The 13562-nt window shown below is 41.7% G+C and overlaps 1 protein-coding gene across 1 annotated transcript in view; it reads left to right on the top strand.

Annotated features, from left to right (window-relative positions):
* The window catches only part of GALNT17 (polypeptide N-acetylgalactosaminyltransferase 17), a 477148-nt gene that overhangs the window by 439678 nt on the left and 23908 nt on the right, over positions 1 to 13562 (top strand). Inside the window, exons 7-8 of the mRNA XM_024122980.2 lie at positions 4634 to 4819; positions 7275 to 7412. Coding sequence (XP_023978748.1) covers positions 4634 to 4819; positions 7275 to 7412 — 324 coding nt within the window. The remainder of the gene's footprint in view (positions 1 to 4633; positions 4820 to 7274; positions 7413 to 13562) is intronic.

The following is a 13562-nucleotide window of genomic DNA, read 5'->3' as shown; positions in this document are numbered from 1 at the left end:
GACCTAACAAATGAAGAGGAAATAGGCAGTCTACCAGAAAAAGAATTCAGAATAATGATAGTAAAGATGATCCAAAATCTTGGAAATAGAATAGCGAAAATGCAAGAGAAATTACTTGCATCAACGGGCAGTAGAATCCAGGTATTTAGGGGTTCTCGCCGCTGTGGTATTTAAATTGAGATATGTTTTGAGGTCCATATTGGTAAATCCTATTACTGAGAAACAGTAATAAATAAAGGAGACGTTTGAAACTGAAGTTCTGGAAAAGGACTTGAGGAGGAAAGCCATCATGTGCCCGTCCAGTGTAGCGGAGAGGCTGCGCATGTAGACTGGGAAAAGTCAGCTCATGTCCCCAGGATGGCAGAGGGGAGCGCCGAGGGGCTGGGGTGAGTCCTCGCCTCTGGGAAGTGGGTTACCAGCGAGTCCCGACACGGATTGGGAGGACAGAAGTAACAAAATATTCTCTTAGCCAGCAATCTGTGTTGTCTTGAAAAGATTTTGCCAGCCCACAAAAGGCTAAAATTTGCCTGCCCTTAGATTACTGAATGGGGTTATTTACATAATTTCTGCACTAAGCACTCCTTCAGTGTTGCTTTTAACGTTGTAAATGGGTTTAAATGGTTTCCAGAGTGACTTCACATCTGATACCAGGAAGAATTCCTGTCTCTGAGGAGGCAACATTGAGAGACCAGCTCCAGAGCATTAGGGCTTCCCTCCCTGAGAGAGGATGGGAGGGATCCCCAGGACAGGGCTTCCAGGCTCTCTGGGGTCAGATACTAGCTCAGGCCTTGAAAGGAGCGCATGCAAGTAAGGACCCTGGAGGTGAAGGTCGGGGGCTCCCCTTCTGTGCACGGATGGATTATAGAGGCTGCAGGGGCCTATGTGGCCCTAGAACACTTTGTGATCGAGAATACCAGGATGTGGTCATAGGAACCACATTGGTTTATTTACCTCTGTGTCCTTTGACTCCCCTCCCCCACTTTCTTTAGGGGTAAACTTTTTTCTCTCCTATATTCCAAATCTACATGACAAAATCTAGAGAAACGCATGCTGTCTTCTCTCCTAAGAGAGATCAGTGAAGTCTCCTGTTACTTCAGGTATCTGTCCCTTTGAGTTGGGAAGAAAGCTTGCTAAAAACAGACTGGAGGCCTTCACAGAGAAGCCTGCCACTTTTTGGCTGGCTGACCTGTCAACTGCCTGGAATTCTCCCACTGGAGTCCTGAGATTCCTATTCTCACGTGGAGAAAAGCCAAACATAACTTATGAAAAGCAGCACCCTGAAAGACATCAGAGTAGAACACTGCGTCGCTTCCAGGTAGCGTGGGAGGTGCAGGGCTGCCTTGCTAGGTTTGGCTGAGACACTGGGATGGAGAGCCTGGGGCACCTGGGGGGAGAGGGAGAAAGTGACTTGTTTAATGTCAGACCAGCTGGTCTTTGGAGGAGGTTGAACGAGAATATTGGCCTCTGCTGCGGTTCATTCCTCTGCACCTCACAGCCCCCTCCACGCCAGCTCTGAACAGAGTCTGGGGGACAGACTGCCCATAAGGAATGATTTGAAAGGTCTTTCACACTGGCATCCAAAAAGGTGATGAAGACTGAGGCAAGAGAAAGAGAAATGACACTGGAAGGCAACTTCATTTTCACCCTAAGGCCTCAGCTCATGATAAAAAGACAAACAACCCATTTAAAAATTGGGCAGGGGATCTGAACAGACATTTCTCCAAAGACAGACAAATGGCCAATAAGCACATGAAAAGATACTCAACATCATTAGCCATCAGGGAAATGCAAATCAAAACCATAATGCGATACTACTTCACACCCACTAGGATGGATATAATCAAAAAGATGGACAATAACAAGGGTTAGCGGGGATGGGGAGAATTTAGAACCCTCATTACACTGCTGGTGGGAATGTAAAATGGTGCAGCCGCTTTGGAGAAGTCTAGCAATTCATCAAAAGGTTAAACATAGAGTTACCCTATGACCCAGCAATTCCACTCCTAGGGTATGTACCCAAAGGAAATGATAATGTATATCCATATAAAAACTTGTATATGAATGTTCATAGCAGGGTTATTTGTAATAGCCAAAATGGAAACAACCCAAGTGTCCATCAACTGATAAATGTATAAGCAAGATGTAGGACATCCATACACTGGAATCGTATTCTACTATAAAAAGGAATGCAATAATGGTATTTGTTACAACATGGGTAAAACTTGAAAACATGATGCTAAGTGAAAGCAGTCAACCATCTGAGATCCTCACCAAGCTCTGCTTTGCTTTTTCCAGTCCTCCAGAGCCTCCCCAAACTGGAATCCATCCCTTGAATCTTCTTTTCCCCATCTCTCTGTGTATTTATTTATTTATCTATCTATTTTTGTCACAGCTCTGTTGAGATAATCACATACTACTATAGCTCTCCCATTTAATGTGTACAACTCAATGGTTTTTAGTATATTCAGGACTTGTGCAGTATTCACCACTATCAATATGAGAACATTTTCATCACCCTAAAAAGAAACCCACACCCGCTAGCAGTCACTCTATTCCTCTGACCCCACCCTCAGCCTTAGGCAACCATCAACTTACTTTCTGTCTCTATGGATTTTCTTTTACTGGACATTTCATATAAATGGAATCAAATAACATACAGTCCTTTGTGACCGGCCTCTTTCACTTACGTAAGTTGTCAGCGTTCATTCAGGCTGTAGCATGTGTCTGTATTTTGTTTTTACTGCTAAATAATATCATATGGATATACCATATTTTGTTTATCAGTTGATGTGCCTTTGCCTAATCCTAGATCATGACCTTTACTCTTCCGTTTTCTTCTAAGCGTTCTATAGTTTTGGCTCTTACATTTAGGTTTTTGATCTGTTTTGAGTTCATTTTTGTGTATGTTGTGAGGTAGTGGTCCAAATTCATTGTTTTCCATGTTGCCCCAGAAGTGGAAGTCCTCCAAATGTGTTCTCTTCAAGGTTATTTTGGGTCCCTTGTATTTCCATATGAAATTTAGGATCAGTTTGTTAATTTCTGCAAAGAAGCCTTTGGGGTTTTGATAAGAATTGTGTTGACTGTTTAAATCAATTTGGGAGGTATTGCTAATTGTTAATATTGTTAATACTAAATCTTCTAATCTGTGAACATGAGATGTCTTTCTGTTCATTCTCAGAATTCTGCAACTGTCTAGGGCCGCATACCCATGGAACTCTGTGGGTTTGTATGTTGCCCACTCCTGGAAATTCAGCCACCTTCTTTTACCCCGTAAGGTCTCTTGCCTCTATTCCCCCATAGGCCTTTTGCCATATTTTGCTTCCCTGGCTTGGCTTCCTCCACTGCCAACAGCTGAGTCTGCCCCAATCCATGGGGGCATCTAGTTGTCAGGTCACAAATCAAACTAGTCTGGATCACCTACTGTCTACCAGTCTCTTAGCTCACGGTCTCCTCCTTGAAGAAACAGGCAAGGTGAAGATTCTTGGTTATGAGGAGAATTTTCCATCTGTATTATTTCCTTGTGGTGCAGCCAGAGTTGGGAAATAGAAACAGAAGATCACACACATACACACACACACATACACAAATTTGCCACTAAATTCAATCAATAAAGGCCCGGGGGAGGTGTGCAAACACTCGAGAGGGTCCCAGTATCCTCGAGGAGGGAGTTTGGGAAACTGAAGGTAGAAAGGCTTGAAGTGACCTAGGTTGAGATGAGCATACATGGTCTGTGCTGACCTGAGTTAGCTCACTGGCACACTCTCCTTTACAGGGAGTATACAGGACTGTCTCATGGGTCCCTGAAACCTCTCTGTGTCTTCTTCCTCTTCTCCTCACCAGTACCAGGAATTCATTTTCACAAATCAGTCCTTCTTGACCATCAGAAATGCTTTGATTGTCCTGCTTGGGACTGAGAGAAGTTGGGTGGTCCTGTTTCCTCTGGGAACAGGGCCTTTTGAGCCTGGAAGCCTGCCGTGCTCCTGCAAGAGGATGGCAAGTTGTCACTTCCTTGGGCTTTTGCATCCCTTAAAGGCAATTAACATTTCAGCCTTCCACTTAAATATTCTAGCAACAAGTGCTACCTGTACATGATGGCATTGGGGTGGATGCTTCCAGAAGGCCGGGCATCTGTGCTCTTAGGACTCCAAAACAGAGCCTATTAATAAATGGAGAATTAAACCGTTGTACACTTTGTGCTGATATGAACAAAGATATTCTGTTTTTTTAGTTTGAATTTTCCATTATAGCTCCGTAGGGCCCAGCTTCAGCCAGATGGGAAATAAAACCTTCACAGGTGACAATTGTGCACTACTGAGCACTTAAGAAAACCCCTGCGTCACCAGGAGCACATCACACGTATTGGCGTTTCTTAGGAAGAGCTACATTTTAATATCCTGAGCTGCTGTATCTATAAAAAACTCCCTGAAACCGTCTTTTCTACCAGTTTTAGTCAGGTGAGGTTAGGCTGTGCTGCAGTAACAAACCAACCCCGAAAGCTCAGTGGCTTTATATATGAAAACACATTTCTCACTCAGGCTGTCTCCTGAACCATTGCTTTCTGGCCTGGGGGAGGGAGCAGTGGCCTCTGGGAATTTCTCTGTCAGGCTGATGAAGTCCTCGCCCCCCTCCCCAGGTGTGGCTGTGCGGGGGCAGCATGGAGGTCCTGCCTTGCTCACGAGTGGCCCACATCGAGCGGAAGAAGAAGCCATACAACAGCAACATCGGCTTCTACACCAAGAGGAATGCTCTCCGGGTTGCCGAGGTCTGGATGGACGATTACAAGTCTCATGTGTACATAGCGTGGAATCTGCCACTGGAGGTAGGACCAAATAGCCCTTCCCCATCACCCTAGAACACTGACATTATGTTTGATGGGTCACTGATCCCTTTACTAAGCCGATGGTTCCTCCCCAGAAAGATGCTCACCCTTGCAAAATTATAAGTGTACTTTGAGGTGGCTTACAGACCTCCAGGTTTTAGAACCCCTGCTTTCCATGGGGATTGGCACCAGGGAAATCTCTAAATCCATTTACAGAGATTAGAGGGGGTCTCACTGTGTTAATTCTGGTCTCATTATATTAATCTTGACACCCTGCTTCTGAATGTACGCCGTGTCCAGAAGATCCTTGCCCAAAGTTTTTGGCACCAGACCCTGCCGTCTGCTCTCACAGTGTGCCCTCCCGTGGAGCTCCGGCTGCCCTGTGACGTATGTCCCTCCTGTATGCTGGATCCTTGTTTACATGGCTCTTCGGTTCTCTTCTGTATTCTACCCAGAATATAATCTAGGAAAATCGCCATGTTACTACAGCCGCACAGGAGTATGGCACGGTGGTTGTGCTCTGGCTTGGTTGGCATCCCAGCCCTGCCATTTATGGTTATGACATCTTGAACAAATCTACTTCTCATCTCTGTATCTTAGGTTCCTCAGCTATAAAATGGGGATAATGTCAGGTCCTCCTTCCTAGGGTGATTGTGAGAACTAAATCAGAAGTACTTAATCTAAGTACTAAGTACTAAAGTACTAAAGCTAAGTACATGTGATGTACTTAAAGCAGTGCCTGGCACAGGATATGGAATGTTGGCAAGCATTTCTGTCCTCCATAGCACAGCGGGGTGACCTATACCCTCAGCCACAGTTGGGCTTATCTGTTCAGCCAGAGCACCTGTAGGCGTCCGAGCTGTGGAATTGTTCCCACTGAGAAATGGCAGCCCCTGCGTTTCAGGAGGCTGGAGCCCAGGACACCAGAAATGCGGTTGAATATGTGCAGGTTTGTGGATAAAGAGGACAAAAGTGAAGAATTTTTATATCATTGTTGCTACAGTTATTGAAATAATGTTCTAAAGCACTAAAAACGCCCTTATGGCCATACAGCACTTTATAGCTGTTAAACTAGAAATGATTTTCCACATTATTATATAAAAACAGGCAACCTTTGTTGAGTTCCTTACACTCTCCCAGGTACTCGCTAAGTTTCTTATTTGCAATACTTCATTTAGCCCTCATAACAACCTCATGACAGAGGAACTGCCTGCCCTGGTGTTCTCATCTGTAAAACAGAGATTGTTAACCCTGGTCTCATGGGGCTCCTGGAAGAATAAAAATGAGGCTTAAGACAGAGCATAACAAATATTAAGTGCTCAATAAATGCTAGTTTGATATGAACCCACTGTGGTGTCCATTTTACAGATGAGTAAACTGCAGCTCTGGCAAGTTGACTTGCTTAAGGTCCTACACCCAGCACGTGGCAGGGCAAGGATGTGAACTGGCATCTTCACTCAACTCTGCCCACAGCCCTGTGACATCAGTGGAACAGACGCTGTCATTTTTCTTGTTTGCAGATGAGAGTTGTGATCTAGGATGGGGGTGTGACTTGGGGTCAGAAGAAGTGAGGGCTGCCAACCCTATTCCAGTGCTCCTCCATCATTACAAACCACCTCGGTCCCTAATGCCAGTGTTCCCTACCAGGCTTTTCATAAATGACCATCCATATTAATCACGCTAAGTATATTAAAACAAAGAGTTAAATTATCACTGCCCAGGTTTGCCTTTGGATATTAATGTTTGACATTTAAAGGGACTTTTCTTTAAAAAAAAAAAAAAATCCCTGTTTGGCTGCTGAAGAAGAAATCTTAATGAAATCGTCTAAACACTTCTCCTGCTCCAAGATGATGCTTGGCTGTCCGCCTTGGAGGAGAGCGTATCCTGTCTGCACTGGGTCACAGCCATCCTGTGGCTGACTCTGGAATCATATTTCAGCTACTGTATTTTCCCCTGTCAGCACACAGCAGCACATTACAGGTTCATTTCTGTAAAAGCAGAGTGAATTATTCATTAGAACATCATTACAAGCTTTGCAGTGGAAAATTATTTTCACATCTGCATATAATGAACTTCGCAAAGAGCCAGCAAAGGGGGGAAATTACACGTGTACGGAAAAGAAAGATGGGAGGAGGTTATAGACATTTATTTTCTCATCTTAATCAAATAATTCCTCTAATAATTGGGTCCTGAGAGTCACTGAAGAAATGGCAGAGATGGAGATGGGGCCTAGGTTGTCAATATCAGTGTATCGCGGGATCCCTTTCATGATGGTAAGGTAGGCTGACTTTGGGGGTTGCGTGCTGTGCTTGGGGGACAGTATTGTCTAGCTCGGGGCTAGATGATCAAGTAGGGGCTTCAGATTTCTCTCTGACGCTTTCCCCGAAGGTGACGCTGCCTGTTCTCCGCTCTGGCCAGCGCCTCCTGGTCACTAATGCCCTTTGCTTACTTTCAGAATCCAGGAATTGACATAGGTGATGTCTCAGAAAGAAAAGCCTTAAGGAAAAGTTTGAAGTGTAAGAATTTCCAGTGGTACCTGGACCACGTCTACCCAGAAATGAGAAGATACAATAACACCATTGCCTACGGGGAGGTAATTAAGACCACGCATGCTCTCGGCTTGGATGGCTGTGCGGTGGGCTGTGGATTGCTTGGCTGGGGGAAAACAGGGAACAGAGTCATTCGCTCATTCATTCATTCATTCATTCAATGATTAGTTTTTGGAGGTGCAGGCTTTGACAGCAAGGCTCTCACCGGCTGGTGGGGGGATACATGTAATCAGTGGGGGCATGGGCTATCGTTTTGCCTACAGTGTGTAGTGGACCATGCGTTCTGTTTAGGACATTCTGAGGTCCCCTGGGACCTGTACCTGGCGCACTGAGCAGGAAGTTGGGTGTAAAGAGAGGCGGGGACTGGACCTGTCTGTCCACTGCCCAGTGCCGTGGGCCAGAGCCACTTACTGCCAGAGAAAGGGTACGGATGCTCTTCTCAGATTTTCTATGATGTCACCTTTCTGAATATTAAAACAGATTGACTTTTCTCTTAGTACAAATGCCATAAACCTGCATTTTAGAAAAGTTTGAAAATAGCAATAATAGCATTGAACACTTACAATGTGCTGGTACTGTTCTAAGTGCTTTTCACATCTGAGTTCAGTCATCCTCACTTTACTAGGCAGTAGTGTTATTTCCATTTTATTGATAGGAACGCTGAGAGTTAGAGACATGAAATACATTATCTAAGGTCTCATAGCTTGTAAGTCATGAAGCCAGGATTAGACGTAAGCATTCTACTTCCAAAGATAATGTGTACATTTGGATGTATGGCCTGCTTTATTGTGTGTGTGTGTATTTCTTTTTACTAAAAATATATTTTTAATATACATACATATACTTTTTATATACACTTCTCTATGGATATAGATATGGATATAGATGTATATAGATATTTGAGACTAAAACCAGGCTGTCCACAATGCCTAATAATTTGAAATGTTACTAATAATAGAGAATATTTTCCTGTGTTGTTAAGCCTTTTTCTGCAACATTATTAATGGCTGTATAAGATGGTACCTTTTGTGTATGCTGTGTTTTGCTTGAAAACAGACATTTCTGTTGTTTCCTTTTAAAAAAAAATATTATAAGCAGCACTGCTGAGAACATGCATATGTATAAGCACTTGGGCATCTTCCCTGTTGCATCCCTGTGTGTTTGGATGAGGAATCAGTGGCACAGATTCTGGTCAGGGCTCAGGAAGCCCGGTGCTCTGGACCCACCAGAGATACCCCACTACATCTGGCATCTGGATTTCTTCCCAGGGCTCCCTGGAACTCCCCCGTGACAATCAAACTGAAGCTAGGGAGACTCTCATGGACTTAGAGTGTTTCCTTTTTCTACAACTGTGAATTTTTCTATTTTATGCGAGAAGCCTTTTGTAGGGGGTAAATCAGCCCCAGGTTAAATCATCAAGGTGCAGGTGAAGTGTCCCTTGGGGGCTGGAGTCTGGATGGGGAGCTTGCTTCTTGCAGGGGCAGTGAGTGTAGTGGTTAAGGACTCATGAAGACTCTGGAGCCAGCCTGCTGGATTCAAGTCCTAGTGGCTCCTTTCAGCTTCTGTCCCCTCATCTGTAAAATGGGGAAGTGAAAGTACCTACTGCGTGGAGTTGTTGGGAAGATGAAACAAGCTGCCATATATAGAGTTCTTAGACCAGTACCTGGTACGTCCTACTACTTATTAATAGGTCCACATGTTTGTTTTTGGTTTTCAAAGATCAAATATAAAGGAGGCATCGAAAAACAGTGGGCAGTAAATGGATTATTTGTAAGACAATTGGTTAAATTGCCCAGCTCTTTGGAAAAGAGAACAACTTAGATTTTTACAGCATATCGTATCCCCAAGTCTATTTCAGAAGGACTATAGCATTAAATGAAAGAAAAGAAGCCATAATTGAACCATCCGGAAATAGATATTAATCTGAACTCTGGGGACGGGCTCTCTAAGAATGAAAGCTATGGAAGAAAATGCAAAGAAAAACGATATTTGATATGAGCTCATAAATATTAAGATAATCTACATATCAACTGAATGGAGAAATAATATTCCAAGCTGGAAATCTGTATGTCATAAATACTATAGATGAATGGATAATACCATTAATGTATAATGAATTCTGTGAATTGATTTAAATAAAAATTTTGATTTAAATAAGAAAATAAAACATTCCCAAAGAAAAATAGACAAAGTACAAGAGAACATACAAGTGGATGAAATTTTTATATTTATTTCATAATCAAAGAAATTAAAATTTAAAATACGCTGAGGTCGCTTTTTTCCTTCTACCAAATGAACAAAGGTTCAATTTATTTTTTTTTTTGTGGTACGCGGGCCTCTCTCACTGTTGTGGCCTCTCCCATTGCAGAGCACAGGCTCCAGAAGCACAGGCTCAGCGGCCATGGCTCACGGACCCAGCCGCTCCGCGGCACGTGGGATCTTCCCGGACCGGAGCACGAACCCGTGTCCCCTGCATCGGCAGGCGGACTCTCAACCACTGCGCCACCAGGGAAGCCCCAAAGGTTCAATTTTGGAATATATGTTGGTACTTTGCCAGCGAGGTCTTAGTAATATGAAAAAGCACAGGTCCTCTGGTGAGAGTGCAAATTGAAACAAGCTTTTTAAAAAGCAATTTGAACCACATGTATTAAAAGGCTTAATGATAGTCATACTTTCCTCTCCACTCTTATCCCAAGCAAATAATCTGAAATGAGGACAAAGATTTGCGAGTAAAATTGTTCATCTCAGGGATTTATTTTTTCCTTGATCAAAAATTAGAATTTAACTTGAAGGTTAGTTAAATATACTGTATTAATGGTTTGCAGTAGTTTGCAGCCATTTCAAAAGGTGTATACAAAAGTTTAATGACATGAGAAAAATATTGATAATATAAGACTTAAGAGGAAAAAGTCAGGATTATAAAATTAGATTAGCTACCATTTTAGACTGGAAGTAAGCAAGAGAATAGTATTGGGAAGTGAAACTTCTACATAGTGGGACAGACAGTTTTTATGTGGATATTTTAGCATGTTTTCACAAGTGTCACGAATGTTTATGTGATAATTTTATAAATGAAGAAAAAAAAGAGAAAGAATAAAAATGAGAAAATGCCAGAAGTCCAGGGCACAGTTCCACAGGCTGTGGACTGCACAACTCCAGGGCCTGCCGTTCACATGAAGCACAAGTGTAAATGACAACTGTGGAGCTGAAGGGTGGAGTGGCCTTGGAGATCACATAGAGATCATAATTTGATTTTTGGAGGGGGGAAACCTTTTGTTTTTGCAAATTTTCCTATCTTTTTAAAGTAATAAATTCAATACATAGATTACATAGAAAACAAAAAGATAAAAACAAAACTTACGTCAAATCCCAATTCCCGGGACTTCCCCCATGGTGCAGTGGTTAAGAATCCGCCTGCCAATGCAGGGGACACGGGTTTGAGCCCTGGTGTGGGAAGATCCCCCATGCCACAGAGCAACTAAGCCTGTGCACCACAACTATTGACCCTGCGCTCTAGAGCCCACAAACCACAACTGCTGAGCCTGTGCGCCACAACTACTGAAGCTTGCGCACCTAGAGCCCATGTTCCGCAACAAGAGAAGCCACCGCAATGAGAAGTCTGCGCACAGCAACGAAGACACAAGGCAGCCAAAAATAAATAAATAAATAAATTATTTTTTTAAAAAATCTCAATTCCCAGCTATGATCAATGTTAACATGTTAGGGCATTGGTTTCTCTTACTCCTTCTCTGCTTGCTGAGCTCACCATATACTGAAATATATTTCAGGTGGACTATAGTATTAAATGGAAGAAACCAAACTGAATCAAATTCAGTTTGGTAACAAAATCTAGCATTATTTAGACAACTCTGTTTTTAACACTCCTGTGGGTTCTTTTCACCACCCCCAGACCCCAGAGCAGTGGGAAAAAGAGGAAGGCAGAGTGACTATCATACTATATGAGTACTTTCTAGCCTTTGTTTTTCATGTACAATTCTGTTTGAGAGTTTTTCCCCAGGCCAGTGAGTATTTCTGGTTTTAATGCTCCTTGCTCTTTCTTCATTTTTTAGCTAGCTTGTTTGGGGGCTTTTAAAAAGCTTTCTCGTCATGTGCACTGTATATGCCCCGTTCTTATAATTACATTTTGGTAACCTCTAATTTTTTTTTAAAAATTAATCTCTGAGCCTCCAAAATGAAGGGTCAAGTGGTATGTAATACAAGAACTTTTACCGACCTCTTCATCAGTTGATGTTAATTTTCAGTCTTTTGTTAATATTATGTGGAATGTTAAAACTCAAACATTATTATACTTTATTTGCACTTTATACCTTCTTGAAGAATAACTTTTCAGTCAAATGCAGTTCAGTGACAGAATTTACCATTATTCAGACAATTGTATTTTAATGCTCACTGCTACTAGTTCTTTTTGCCACACCAGACCCCAGCACGGAGGCAAAGGGAGACAGACACCTCTGAGCAGGTGTCAGCCCCTGGTGTTTCTGCTACCCTACAAGCAGTGTTGGGGCCCATACCCACTTAGATAATAAGTCATTCTTCCTTGAGTTGTAAATTTTTATTCCTCTCTATTAGCTGGAATGTCTTAAATTAATTTTTAAAGAAAGATATGCAGGGAGGGATAAAGTAGGAGTTGGGGATTTGCAGATACAAACTACTACATACAGAGTAAACAACAAGGTCCTACTGTATAACACAAAGAACTATATTCAATATCTTGTAATAAACTATAAAGGGAAAGAATATGAAAAAGAATATATATATAAGAATATATATATAAAAGACACACACACACACACGCATATATAACTGAATCACTTGGCTGCACACCAGAAACTAACACAACATTGTAAATTAACTATACTTCAATAAAAAGACAAAAATTTTTAAAGATATGCAAATACTTTATGTCCTGACTCTTACATGTGTAAGATATTGCCTTTCCAATGCAAAAGCACTTCAGTGTGTACAGAAACATTAGCCACCAACTCTTCTGTTCAAAATTCTGTGCTAGGCTCATACTGAAAAGCCTTTGCTCCCTAGTTCACTTTTGCTCAACTTTTTTTTTTCTTTTAGCATTATTTATATGAAATACGACACACATACAATATGCATAAACCAAACATGTGCAACATAATAATATAAAGCAAAAATCCATGTAGCCGTCCCCTGGGTGAAAAACAGAACATTGCCAGCATCTCTTCCACTTAATCCTCTTTAAGATTTAGCTCAGGAGTCATCTCCCCTTAGTCTCTGAAGCTCTCAGATGGGGTGAAGGCAGGCTCCTTGCTGCCCTGGCATAATTCAGTCATTATACTAGCTCCTCCTGTGTCTGTCTCTCTCTCTCCAGACCATGCTTCAGAGCAGGGACCCTTTTTTTTTTTTATCTTTGTGCTCGTTACGCTTAGTACAGTACCAGGCCCTCAATAAATATTTATTAAATTACTGAATGAGAGATGTGCTTGCATAAACATTAGAAACAAAATTTAAAAGCCTGGCTTTCTGAAATCATTATATGGAACACATATGCCACAAAAACATTAATATCCTTAAGATGTAAAGAGCTCTTAGAAATCTATAATGAAACCACTTGAGATCCCAATGGGAAAATACATAGGTAATTCTCAAAAAGGGAGTAATTCTAAACATGAAGCATTCCAATTTACTATTCAGTATAAATTTATAAAAACAGGATATATTTTGTCTGCTCTCAAACAGTAATATTTCTTATTAATTTTTGTCACCTCTAATTTTTATTTTACACTTAGTTTAAATGCTTTGTTAGACTTCAGTAGACATTTTTATCATATTGCTCTTATGTATACATAAAAAGGAAAATAAAAGCAGAATACATTAGTAAAAGTATTTCTAAAATTTCATCACTTTCAAAAATCTAACTCTTCTGAATTACTTTTTGACTCAGAAGTTGTCTGGGCTTTTCCATGTAATTAATCTTTGCACCATTGAAAGCACTGGCAACAAGCATTTCCTTAAAGCATCCATAAAAGAACTAAAGTCATAGTGCTGGTCTCCTAAGCTAGCTTTGCAATTCTTTAAAGATAGCTCTCTTTGGACCAACTTTGGGAATGTTGTTTAATAGGCCTGATTCATCACTTCTCTCTATATCCCTCTTTATGGACTTTTGGAACCTTGGGTTTAAAAAGAATGCTACAAGGAAG

Source organism: Physeter macrocephalus, chromosome 14, assembly GCF_002837175.3.
Source record: "Physeter macrocephalus isolate SW-GA chromosome 14, ASM283717v5, whole genome shotgun sequence".
Taxonomy (NCBI): Eukaryota; Metazoa; Chordata; class Mammalia; order Artiodactyla; family Physeteridae; genus Physeter; species Physeter macrocephalus.
The sequence above is the reverse complement of the archived record's forward strand: the minus strand, read 5'-3'. Positions and strand labels throughout refer to the sequence as shown.